A 12,943-nucleotide genomic window follows, 5' to 3' on the forward strand; every position below is an offset into this window, starting at 1 on the left:
GTTTTGTTGACTGAAACTTAATGTGAAACACACAAGTGGAATGAAACTGAAGATTAGACTGGATTTGAAACCTTAATCTCATTGCAAAAGGGAGCAGCATCCCTGGGCAAGACAGTTTTAGAGGAGAAAATGTTGATGCGTTTATTTTTATAAACAGAAGGCATTTCTTATTGTAATAATTTCTTGTTTTTAAAGATGCACATCGTGTACTTGCTACACTCAACCATCAGGTTACGCTATTTAGGTGATTTGGTGGAATCGACTAAAGGTCTTTCTCGACTAATTGGCCCTAGTACTGAATCTCAACACAATATGTTCATTTTCTGATGGTATGTAGCAGCCAATACCTGTGAAATAGAGAAATACAGTAGTTTAAAATAAGCTTCAACAGACAAAAATCACCAATACGTCCTATTGCTAATGTTTCTGTTGAAAACATTCATTTGCTTAAAAGAATGCTGCAATAATATAGTGATGTTGTATTTTTTATATTGCATTGAAATATTCTCATAGTCTTTGAAAGAAATACTAATAGCTTTTGACAATTTCTCTACCAAAGTGCAGAAAATAAACATTGTTTTTTTCATTTAGAAATGAATTTTCTTCTCTTTTATTGTAGATTATTTATCTTGATTTCCAGTGTAGATAACTTTTTTATGAGATGGTGAGAAAACTATTGTATTTTGAGGTACCCAAAGGTTTGCATTTTCCCATCTCTTGAATTCTGCATTACAGAATTTATTTAGCATTTTACCTTCTATATTGTAAAGGCATCTTGTGGATTGCACTCATGTATTGACTGGGTTTAGAAAGTCATTCTGATGCTCTTCATATTTTTATTTATCACTTTATTAGTGGAGAATCGGTATACTAATGGTTGTCTCAAAACAGCATGTGAATGAAAACGGATACTCACCCACATCCAAATGCTTGTATTCCCCATAGTTTTCAGACAAAATCTCCCAATAAGTTTGATCTCTGGGATTTCCAGCCACGCCATTAACACTCTCCAAAAACAGGCCATAGTTTGGGTCTTCCTTCATGGTGAACCTGATGGATGCAAAACATGAGTAGTAATTTGGATATATATTTGAGATATTCTTTAGTACTGAGGTCTTACACGAAATCAGGTCGGGTCTCCTGTATTCTCCTCAAAGCCCCGAGCAGCACCCCACGCTCTACCACCGATGTGAAATGAGTATCCGGGGTCATGTTGGACAGGTCATTGACAACAGACACTCTGAGTGGAACAGACACTTCACCTGAACAGCAATAGTACATGAAATATCGGGCAATAGAAAAGTTTACTTCTGTGATTGGATAACTTATTCATCCCGTATTGTTACCTGCAATTGTGAGAGTCCCTTGAATGGAGAACACCAGGATAACCATAGAGAGGATTGCCATTCTTGTTGATGCCATCTTGTTTGAGCCTTCACTTCCTTCTCACTCGGGCTTTATTTATACTGCCCACCGCACTCACCTGTATAACAAACACCTTTAGTTATGCAATCATTCACCACATGCAAACACACCCTTTTGTTTAGGTTTAACTTTCCCATTTAAAAGTGCTAATCCTTTTCACAGAGAGTTATTCAAGCTCCATATAATGACAAATTACATGCATTTGAAAGAGAAATGTATACTATTGCTGTGAAGTTCGGCCTTTCCTATTTACACAGAGTAAATATATATTCAATGCACATGCATTTCACCTGATGTGTTTGAAGATAGTTGCAAGTTCCTTAATGGTAGTTTATCGGTGTCTGCTTCCCATTTTGGGATTTAAACCTCTTATCTGACATTTCTGGTTTGAATATGCCTGTTGTGCATGCTCTACTGAGTATCCTACGGATACACTGGTGATCTCTGAGACTTACATGCTAACCACTCAAACTACCGGGGTATACATATACATATGTGTGTGTGTGTGTTTATATATACACACAACTGTGATTGGCTTCAGCAACCCCCGGGACCCTAATGAGGTTAAACTGGTTCAGAAAATGAGATGAGATGACATAATATGTATTCTCCAATGGGGGGGGTGATGTATGACGTGTTGGGCCTTGAACGCTAGTAACCCTGTCTGATTTACCGAAAATAACCCGGCCACTGCAGCATCAGCACCGGACAGCTCCGCAGGTGCAGCCATTAAAGAGAGTGAGTGGAGAACTCATTCTTCTGTTTACCTTTAAGTGTTCATACACCTTTGATTTTCAAAATAATAATATGCAATCAAGCAAGATGTTGAATAAAGGGGCGAGTGCAAAAATACTCGGAAATGTATCAACCGGTGTGATGCACTACTAAACTTGCACCCGAAATGGAATTAGTAGTAGGAAATTAAGCTTTTTTTTCGTTCTTGTCTCGTACTTATTGCTTGTGCAGCAGTAGGAACGCCCTGCAAGATCTCAGACCCCCGTGCGCATCCCTCACTGAGGCTCCCCGATTTTCCAACATCCGCCGTCACAGCAAAGCACGGCACGGCGAGCCACTGTTGCAGCACTTCAGTTCCATCCCGGCCGGCCCGAAGATAATCGACCTTCCTCCCACTCATCCTCCATCGTCAACATCAAGGCGGAATTGCGATGCGGACTCGGAGCGGATGGATACACTAAAAGAAATCTCGGTTTTATATCAGTGGGATACTGCCGTAGTCTGACGCCGGACATGATTTTAATCACGGGAGTTGCCTGTGCAGAGGATGCGGGATGACGAAGACACCATGAGCGGCTGCCGCACCCCGGGAGATCTTTTAACGAGAAGCAGCCTTCTTCTTTTTGCACCCTTAAACCAATTGGATTTTCCCCTCATAGAATCACCATAATAGCGCCGACTGGGATTATTTATTGGTACTTCTGATGTACTGGGATCGCATTGTTTTTTTCTCAAAGGGCTCTCCTGTGGACTGTTGCTATCCCACCCAGAGAGAGAAAACAGTCGTCACACTTGCTTGTTTCAACACACAGTAATAAGTAAGTGTAGTGTGCCTGTGTGCGTGTGTGTGCATGTGTTAGTGTTGCAGCAATGTGAAGGAATGTCTACTTTAAACCAATGTGACCTTAATAGCAAAATTCATCATTAGTGTGTCACAGTGTATTTTTTCCATTTTATTTTATATGGGTCCTCACTGTGTGGGGTTTGCAGGTTCTCTCCAGGCTTGCGTGGGTTTTCTCCGGCTACTCCAGTTTACTCCCACATCCCCAAAACATGCCTGGTAGGCTGATCGAACACTAAATTGAGTGTGAGCGTGAATGGTTGTCCATCTCCTCGTGCCCTGCGATTGACTGGTCACTGATTCAGGATGTCCCCTGCTTAGTAGGGGATAGGCTGCAGCACCCCACGCGACCCTTGTTAGGATAAGTGGTTAAAAAAATAATGAATGTATATATCTATCAGGGGTGGCAGAGTGGTGAAACATTTTCTAGTCTGGGTTCTGGCCTTTTTGTGTTGTTTTAATATGGTACCTCTGTTTACAACCGCATTTCAAACATTTCTGAGTTAATTTAAGGCTAATTTGCCCTATTGTGAATATCTAGTTATGTCGTACAATTAGTTGGTGACTGGTCAATGGTGTACTTTTTCTTGGTCAAAGTCAGTTGACTTATAGTCCACGTTGAGAGTGTAATGTTATGATTATATTTGAAGATTGTTTAGATTATTTATCATATTTCATCTTGTTATAGTGAACTTTGACCATAGCACACTCATAAGTCATGGCTGTGGCGGCCATACCTGATGACACAAGAGGCTGGCCTTCATCTTGAGTAAGAGGCCATTAAAATCTGTTTTACTGCGCATGTATGCAGCCTGGTAATGGAAATTTGCTAATGGTGCGGTGATCAATACAAGAGTCATGGTCAAGGTTCTTTATATGAGCATATTTTAGTAAATCTTGCTTGAGACAAGACTATACTTTGTGTTTTTACACCAATCATGTAAATACATAGGTTTAGTCATGACTTGACACACAGTTGTGTAAGGGCTACAATCACCTCGCCTTTCTATTTGCTCAGCACATAAAGAACATACAATAATATTTAAGGGTGCATTAGCATGTGACAGAGATGAGCCATACACTTTACAAACACAAACTTTACCCTTATAGTCTAATAATTAGTATTAAGGTGTACTTTGTTCCAAATACATAACTAAGGAGATTATGGAAAAGTTATTTATTTTACTATTTCTTTTTAGATAGTATCCGAACAGTATAAGTACTTAACTTAAGTGGAAATCGTTTCAGAAGTATATAGTCTCTACCTCATTTGTAGGTAGTATATATCATTTTTAAATACTGTTCACTACAGTAGTCCACTTAATTGAACTGCATTCCCATTGAGGAAAAAACTAGTAAAAAAAAATGAATCTTTTAGGGTTAGGGTTTTGGGAAAAGGATTTGAACAAGTTTCCTTGCACTAGAGAACTCAAAGTAAATGCCAAACTTGTCCTTCACCTCCTCATTTGACTGTATTAATGCCTCCACATAGATAGGAAATTAAGATTGTCTGTGCACTTCTTTCAGAATGGCTGAAAGGACAGACCAGGGTTCTGTCAGCATCCCCATGGAGGAGACCAAACTTCACAGTGGGGCACCCACAGAGGCGCCCCTACTTACCCACCTGAAGAAGGTGGAGAATCACATCACTGAGGCACAGCGGTTCTCTCACTTGCCACGTCGCTCTGCTGTGGACCTGGAGTTTAATGAGCTGTCTCACACCATCCGTGAAGGTCCTTGGTGGAGGAGGAGAGGTAAACTGCTCCATCTTAAAGTCCAAGTGATGGATGTAGATCAATATTTTCGATACATGCTAGCGCAGTCCAGATCCGATATTCAGTATCTGCATCGGTTGGACTTCGGAGAGTCACTAGATCGGATCCTATCCTGTAGTCATGTGTGTTTTCAGTATCATTATCCATTTTAGCTTCCGTCAAGCAAACCTCTAGGAAAATATATCCTCTGAGTGGAACTATTTTTCATTAGAAACTAATGATAATAACAGCGCATCATGTAATGGTTGTAAACAAAGCATACCTTATACCAGCAGGGCTCACTTTAGTACAAAATAATGTGATTTTTCTGACTATTTCAATGTTCATATTTGATGCTTTGCTTTCTATTTTACGCTTATCACTCACTTACATACATACACACTCTCAGTGTGCCTTTGCAGTGCTCAGCAGTCTGGCCATTGTAAATAATTTACGCTCACATATTGTTACACTGTTTGCATCCCTTTTTTTCCTTTGTTGGAAGTGAGTCAGACATGATTGATCTGCTCATGAAATATGAACAGCATTGAAAGACACCAACCTTATTAATGATAAAAGAATGTCTGACGGCAGGTCATCATGACTTTTTGACAAATCAACTTTATCTAAACTTTTTGTTTACCTGCCCTGTAGGTTTAATAAGGCAGGGTAGTTTTTACTGTACATTCTTGTACACTTAGGAGGGGAAATGTCATTATTCATTTGAAGCATATGCTGCAATAATCCCAAAGAAAGTATTTTTCAAAGGGGTAAAAAAAGAGCGGAAAAAAACTCGATGTATTGTGTTGTATTGAAATGAAGTCAATACATTTTTCCCCCCCCCCCTGCTCAAATCCGGCCTAGGCTGTCTACATGCACTTGTGATCTCTTTATGGGTACTTCAGATCATCCTGAGATGCATATGCGAACAGGAAGAGCCTCAGACATTTCATATTATATAACGACTTCTTCACAATTAAACTCACAATTTCCTAACCTTCAAAAAATACCATGCATTTCATAACCCAATTTCCCCCCAATACTTAATTTTGATAGAAATAGCTCATTAAAAAGCCAAAAATTCTTAATGCGATTTTGTTTGCCATTTCAAGATATATTTATTTAATAATTTAACCTTTATTTGGGTACGTAAATTCATATTTTTGCATGTGCAATCATTTAATACTGTAAATCAAGTCCCCTTATTTATTTTAGTGCCTCGTAGGAATGCAATAAAACACTGTAATGTTTGTTTTTTTCCCCGCTCATGCAATGCATGATTCCTTCCTTTTATCAGTGAATGATTTTTCAATCCAAATCCTGGCCTCCCATTTGTATACAGTGCTAAAAAAAAAGGATGACGCATACAAGCTTTGAGTCTGTGATGTCAGACGTGCGAAGCAGAGCACAGATCTTCATCTCAATGGCATTGCTTCTTTATGAGTTATTCCTAGGCATGACTATGGCAAATGGGGCGTACGCAAAAGGTGCTCTGGATGATCACCATCCTCCTCTGCAGTTTAAGGATGTGTTTTCACCTTTATTGGTGGGGATATAAAATAGATAAAGTGATTTTTGAGCTACCCAATAGGAGAACTGTTCCAAATTGTTGACCCCTTTTCAGGAGAAGGCGGAATATAATCGCTTTACATGCACCAAATACTCATTCCTGCACTATGCACATCTTTCTGTCTATCAAATGTCAAGCTGCTTGCTTGATGAATTGTGTATAATATATTTTCTAACCTCAATCAGTTTACTGAGAAAAAAAATGAGATAATGATATAGCAATGTCCTTGTCCTTCTGGGAATAGTGGTATAGAATATAAATGTTTTCTACTGATTGTCTCATGAGTCACGGTCCTTGAGGAAAATAGAAATTAGGTTTTAAAAACTCAATCAATGTCTAACGCACTGAAAGAACATTTAAAATGTTTCTACGCATTTATGTGTGTCCTTAGTGGACAATGAGATGTCCTCTTGCCATATAACTGAGTGAGACATGGTGATCAAGATGTCCCCGTAGAGTCACGCAGATAAAAAAAAAAACATTATTATGCGCAAGCTGCAACTGTGGTCTGGATCATCAGTATTCACTGCACATAAAAGGAGAAATATCCCTTAAAACACGGATAAATAAGAACTATTCAATGTTTCTACATGCATTAACATCAGAGTCTTTATGTGTCATTGTAGGATTTTTCTTATGCCTTTTGTATCATTATTCAATGAAGCGATGAATTCAGCATTTAGCTTCTTTAGTTGGTTTAAGAGTTGTAATAAGAATGAGAAAATATATCATGCTTTCCACATTTTAATGTTGTCAGCACTGTGCAAAAGTCTTTAACTTTAATCTTGACACTCTTGTGTTATTGTTTTGATTCCCTTGTGGTTTGCAATTATCCCAATAATACTAAAATGTGCGACTGCTGCAGGGATCCGATCTTGTGACCAAATGTAATACTCCAAAAATATACAATCACTATTCCAAAAATATTAATCATACAATCATATTGGGTGCTGATAGCAATAGTGAGTATTGGATCAGGACATCACTAGTGATGATGAGTATACATTTTCAATAAATAGAGCATTTTTTTTCTTTTTTTAAGTACAATAGCTCATAATAAAAAAAACTATGTTGTTTTCCACTTCAGGTTACAAAGCCCTTCTTAAATGTCTCTCTGGAAGATTCAACAGCAGAGAGCTGATTGGTATCATGGGGCCATCCGGGGCTGGAAAATCCACCTTAATGAATATCCTGGCTGGCTACAGGTGAGACTTTGGTCAATCAACATTTACCTTTGCACAGATATCCATATTTTCTGTTTGGATGTATAGGGAGACAGGCATGAAGGGCCAAATCCTTGTGAACGGCCGCCCTAGGGACTTGCGGACCTTCCGAAAGATGTCCTGCTACATTATGCAAGATGACATGCTGCTGCCACACCTTACAACCAAGGAAGCTATGATGGTGAGGTCAATTTTCTCATACATTTTTTGATATTTCTCAAAATGTTGAGTCTGTAGTGTTGGTAATTGATCTCTCAGGTAAAGGCCACACATTCATTTAATTCTTACCACTATCTGACTCCAAGAATACGACATTACATATGTTTGGACTGACAATGGTGTTTTTTAAGGTTAGTCACCTGACATGTTTCGATGCGTTTCTTCCATCTTTTTCAGTTTGAGTGTCCACAGTGGAAACATGTCCGCTAACAAAAACCTAAAACCATTGTCTTTTATAGATGAACAAGTCAAAACGTAGTTAAAAACAAGAAAAAATGAACTTAGTACAACTTCTACATTGCATAATCTGATATAAAACCCTCTGAAAACAACATAACAAAATCTAAACAATTCATTCCAAGTCGAAAACAGTCAAAAATTAACAAATCCACAGGCAAAAAATGTCAGGAAACAGAGAGCAAAACTGGTCCTCGAGTCCCGATACGACTGGAGTTTTGGTCAATTGTCAGCGTGTCTCATATTTTATATGCCTTCAATTGATGGTTACACTATGGTTTTAATATCTTTATTTTTATTAATGATCTTGTTAGCAGAAATACTGTTTAACTTTAGTAGACAGTGCAAAACATAGATGGGTGTTCATTATTGCTGTTTTTTGCTGATCTTCAGGTCTCTGCCAATCTAAAACTCAATGAGAGCGTGCAAGTCAAAAAGGAACTGGTCAGTTTGCGTAAATATATCAAAATCTCTCTTTAATTGGTTATTAAATGATGGTGAATAGGTAAAAATATTTTTTAATGTTTCAGGTGCATGAAATTCTGACCGCTCTGGGGCTCTTGGACTGTGCTCAAACACGTACCAATTCTCTGTCAGGGGGTCAATGCAAAAGACTAGCAATTGCCCTGGAGCTGGTCAACAACCCTCCTGTCATGTTCTTTGATGAGCCCACTAGGTAAAACATCAAGTGTATTCAAATTTGCATGGTGAACACAAATCCAGATTCAAGCCTCTGCTTCCCTTTTCTTTTCTTTTTTTTTGTTTTGGTGTCACATTTCAGCGGACTGGACAGCGCATCTTGCTTCCAAGTAGTTTCTCTCATGAAGTCCTTGGCTCAGGGAGGGAGAACAATCATCTGTACAATTCATCAGCCCAGTGCCAAGCTCTTTGAGATGTTTGATAAGGTAACCAAAGTGGCAGCGCTGCTTTTTTTTGTTTCTATTTTCTAATGCTTGGATAAGACTGACTGACTGTCTGACTGTTGTCTGATAAAGAGAGCAATAATAGTTGCCTTGGCTTTTGATTATTGATGTTTTTTTTTGAATTCACACTAAAGTAAGTTGCAAGATATGCCAAATAACAATATAAAACCTGCATTGTGAAACTTTGCCTTTATAAAGATCCTACATCTCAGTGTGAGTATATAGTAATGACTATATACATACATACAAGTCAAAGTATATTAAGTGTATTGTCGTTTGAATCATAATGTAATGGAAATTGCAGTAAACTGAACAATTTCCAATTTTTTATGGAAATCTGTTCTCTAAAATGTGTGTGTTCCTTTTAAATAACAAACCAAATGGGGGAATTATCCTTTATAGTGTGTGTTTGAATAGGATGTTTTTATTCTAATGGTTGTATTTCGCTTGGTCTGCAGTCACTATACCTAAATCTCTTCCTCCAGTTGTACATCCTCAGCCAAGGTCAATGCATCTACAAGGGCACAGTCCCTTATCTGATCCCTTATCTCAAGAATCTGGGTCTCCATTGCCCGACATATCACAATCCAGCTGATTTCAGTAAGTGAAATATTCTACACATCCACAAATTGATGTGAGAGAGCTTTTCTCGGTTCTTTTCTCCCACCAGTCATCGAGGTGGCCTCGGGAGAGTATGGGGACTTGAACCCGGTGCTCTTCGAAGCAGTCCAGGGTGGGTTGTGCTCCGAGGAGGGCAAGAAGAACTCCAGAGACAAGAGTGACTCTTCTTGTCCATCACAGTGTTACAATGTGAGGGATTCTGATCACCTCATTTACATCACATATCGGACTCTAAGAGAGGAGACCAATTCTTGAAAAATACAGCATCTTATGCGAGCTTTATATATAGATATAGATTAGTATTGGGATTGTATTAACTATATCTTCTTTTTCTATTCACAGGAGACAGGAACCCTGGAGAAACATAGCTTTGCCACTAGTACATTCACACAGTTCCGTATCCTCTTTAAAAGAACCTTCATCACAATATGCAGAGATACGGTAAAACACATTTATAACAATTATGTGGTAGTTTTACTGGCTGGCTGGCTCAATGTTAGTCTAGAATTTTGTAGTAAAGTTAAAAAGAAAAAAGGAACGCTATTGCAGTTACAAAACATTATCAATTCGGATATTTACACATTGCCATATATTGGAAAGATTTGAAAAGTATTGGATATCAGGGATTGACATAAACACCATTGTTTGTTTAATAGGTATTGACCCACCTGAGAGTGATGTCCCATCTGTGTATCGGAGTCCTGATTGGTCTACTTTATCTCAAAATTGGAAACGATGCCAGTAAAGTCTTCAACAACACGGGTTTCCTGTTTTTCTCCATGCTTTTTCTTATGTTTGCTGCCTTGATGCCCACCGTTCTCACCTGTAAGATTTCTTACCTGTCCTAAATAATATGAACTTGCTCTTAAAATCTGGAGTAGAAATTCACTTAACTTGGTGTTTTGTTTCCACAGTTCCACTGGAAATGTCTGTGTTTCTAAGAGAACACCTTAACTACTGGTACAGCCTAAAGGCTTACTATTTGGCAAAAACAATGGCGGATGTACCATTTCAGGTAATGTTTCAGAGATTTAGCTCACCTAGACTACCTATAGTAACATCCAATTGGTTTTACTACAACAGGATTCAATTCAACATACGCATGACTGTTTTATTTTCATGAAAACTGAGTGAGTAGCAACACAATTTTTTTCCTCCACAGGTGATTTGTCCGATCATGTACTGCAGTATTGTGTATTGGATGACTGAACAGCCTGCAGAGGCTGGCCGCTACCTGCTTTTTGTGGCCTTGTCCACTTCCACAGCTTTAGTAGCCCAGTCTCTTGGACTGCTGATTGGTGCTGCATCCACATCTCTGCAGGTAAGATCCTCCCGACATGAAGTATACATGTTACCTTTTAAAACTACCATTAGTAAATCCAGCATGGCATTTTTTCACAGGTGGCAACATTCGTCGGTCCGGTGACGGCTATACCTGTGCTACTGTTCTCTGGCTTTTTCGTGAATTTTGACACCATTCCTAAATACCTAAAGTGGAGCTCTTATGTATCTTATGTTAGGTATAGTATCCTCAATTTTTTTTTCATTCAGATATTCTTTCATGAAGACACCTCACAATGTTTTGTTGTCTCTAGGTATGGCTTCGAGGGGGTGATACTCTCCATCTACGGGATGAACCGCACTGAGCTTGAATGTCCCGATCTTGTGTGTAAATTTCAAAAGCCGGAGGAGGTCCTGCAGCTGTTGGATGTGGAAGATGCAAAGCTCTATGTAGACTTCATGGTGTTAGGGGTTTTCTTCCTCATTCTCAGACTGGCAACTTACTTTGTCCTGCGATACAAAGTTAAGTCTGAGCGTTGAGGTCTACTCGTAAATATCAGTTCCATATATCCATGAAACTGCTTGTTATTCATGGACGTTTCCTCTTCCTCTTTCCCCTCAAGTCATCTCCGCTATACATATGAACCAAGATGAAAGATACGGAAAGCATGTTAAATTAGTGTACTTCTCTTCCCCCTTATGCCTAGATAACAATCCTCAATACACAAGAAATCCCACAAATGGTGTTCAATGAAAAATATCAATCCTTAAATTTCAAGAAGAATACATTCCTGTTATCACCAAGCAAAGCGGAAACTTCAAGTGCCAGACCTTTTAACAATTCCTTGCGTCTCCATTTTGAGGATTACAATCCTAATAGACCAACTGCCACTGGGTGACTTTTGATCATTTTTACTGGCCAACATAAATGGTCGGATGAAGATGAAGGAACTGTAAAGATGTCATCATGAGTCCTACTCATTTGCTGTCAGGACAATATCTCATTGTTTGTACTCGGAAGTATTCAGGAAGCATGGAGACAGCCTTAGGAGAAAAAATTAAAAATAAAACAGCCATGACTGTTGTTTCCAGACTGATGCAGAGGGCTATCCTAAATGTATAGGCTGCACTTAGTAGAAGTGGAGTAGCCGAGGTACAAGGAAAAAAAAATGCTTGTTTAATTGCTGTTACTCTTCTGAAACTATCCGTCCAAGTATTTCTTAGGTTCTTTAGCCTCCTCCCTTCTCCATGAGCTTCAGTATTATGGAATTATCCTTTCTTCTCGCCACAACTCAGCATTGCTGAAGTCTGACTGACGTGCGTTTTTCAAAGCAATGCTTGATACTTGAAATGCTGGCTGGGCTGATTGTGTGCCTCTGAAAAAGAATGATACAAGCTTTGTCCGCTTCAGTGCTGGATGTTTGCGCACATAACTTATATTACCATACCGTACATGTTGGTCTGTCTGTCATATATAGATATAGATATAGATATATATACACAAACATGCAAATTCTTGGTTCAGGGCAATGCAACTATTTTCCGGTAGACTTGCTATGAAATGTTTCGTACTCAATCTATGCTATTTAGAAATCCTTATTATCATGTATAAAAAAATAATGTAGGCATATAATCAATGATTGTACAGTGGATATGTTATGCTGTGAAAAAATATGAGTACAATGCACTTTTCAGTATATGTTTTAGTATTGTATTTATTTGTATTATATTTTATTTTTTATTATGGCTGAAGGTGCGATGAGACCTAAGTGGAAAGTAAAATAACAGAATGTTTCCTGTTCTGTGTAGGACCTGAGATCATATGTTTATGATCCCATCTAAATAGTATGTGCATTTTGTTATGTTAATGAGGATGGCATGACCTTGAAACCGATATATTGCTGCTAATGTCAAATGAAAGAGTTAAAAATGACAAGGCAGATTAATGTGAGATGCAATCAGTGGAAGAAGGAAAGGATATGAAATAATAGCAATTGAAGCATTATCGTGAAATCCCATTAACAATAATACATTGTATTTTTTAAGGGGGAGTGGATGGGTTAGCTATTGCATCTGACTTAAGGCATTGAAGTGCATTATTTTTTTTCCATGGC

At 38.5% G+C, this 12,943-nt stretch overlaps 2 protein-coding genes across 2 annotated transcripts; one reads left to right on the plus strand and one right to left on the minus strand.

Annotated features, from left to right (window-relative positions):
• Positions 1-50: 50 nt before the first annotated feature.
• Positions 51-2,915, minus strand: LOC144212883 (cobalamin binding intrinsic factor-like). The gene is made up of 5 exons (XM_077741073.1): positions 2,377-2,915; positions 1,347-1,483; positions 1,121-1,262; positions 917-1,050; positions 51-347 (listed from the first exon to the last, which is right to left on the minus strand). Exons 2-5 carry the CDS (start codon positions 1,420-1,422, stop codon positions 280-282), a joined length of 420 nt encoding a protein of 139 aa, XP_077597199.1. The 5' UTR covers positions 1,423-1,483; positions 2,377-2,915; the 3' UTR covers positions 51-279.
• abcg4a (ATP-binding cassette, sub-family G (WHITE), member 4a) lies at positions 2,107-12,853 on the plus strand. The gene is made up of 15 exons (XM_077741072.1): positions 2,107-2,978; positions 4,529-4,755; positions 7,413-7,530; positions 7,597-7,729; positions 8,398-8,448; positions 8,535-8,680; positions 8,786-8,909; positions 9,413-9,527; positions 9,598-9,737; positions 9,891-9,989; positions 10,205-10,373; positions 10,463-10,563; positions 10,711-10,869; positions 10,950-11,068; positions 11,144-12,853. The coding sequence occupies exons 2-15, from the start codon at positions 4,530-4,532 to the stop codon at positions 11,367-11,369; spliced, it is 1,926 nt and encodes a 641-aa protein (XP_077597198.1). The 5' UTR covers positions 2,107-2,978; position 4,529; the 3' UTR covers positions 11,370-12,853.
• The last annotated feature ends 90 nt before the right edge of the window (positions 12,854-12,943 follow it).

This window comes from Stigmatopora nigra, chromosome 19 (genome assembly GCF_051989575.1).
Source record: "Stigmatopora nigra isolate UIUO_SnigA chromosome 19, RoL_Snig_1.1, whole genome shotgun sequence".
Classification (NCBI taxonomy): domain Eukaryota; kingdom Metazoa; phylum Chordata; class Actinopteri; order Syngnathiformes; family Syngnathidae; genus Stigmatopora; species Stigmatopora nigra.

Bases quoted from the DNA above. Each gene is read 5' to 3' on its own strand.
- LOC144212883 (XM_077741073.1), bottom strand. From the start codon at position 1,422: ATGGCATCAACAAGAATGGCAATCCTCTCTATGGTTATCCTGGTGTTC. The intron at 1,263-1,346 runs GTAACAATACGG...ATTGCTGTTCAG, and splicing joins AGGGACTCTCACAATTGCAG to GTGAAGTGTCTGTTCCACTC. The intron at 348-916 runs GTGAGTATCCGT...TCTATTTCACAG, and splicing joins ATACAAGCATTTGGATGTGG to GTATTGGCTGCTACATACCA.
- abcg4a (XM_077741072.1), top strand. From the start codon at position 4,530: ATGGCTGAAAGGACAGACCAGGGTTCTGTCAGCATCCCCATGGAGGAG. The intron at 7,730-8,397 runs GTGAGGTCAATT...GCTGATCTTCAG, and splicing joins CAACCAAGGAAGCTATGATG to GTCTCTGCCAATCTAAAACT. The intron at 9,528-9,597 runs GTAAGTGAAATA...TTCTCCCACCAG, and splicing joins TCACAATCCAGCTGATTTCA to TCATCGAGGTGGCCTCGGGA.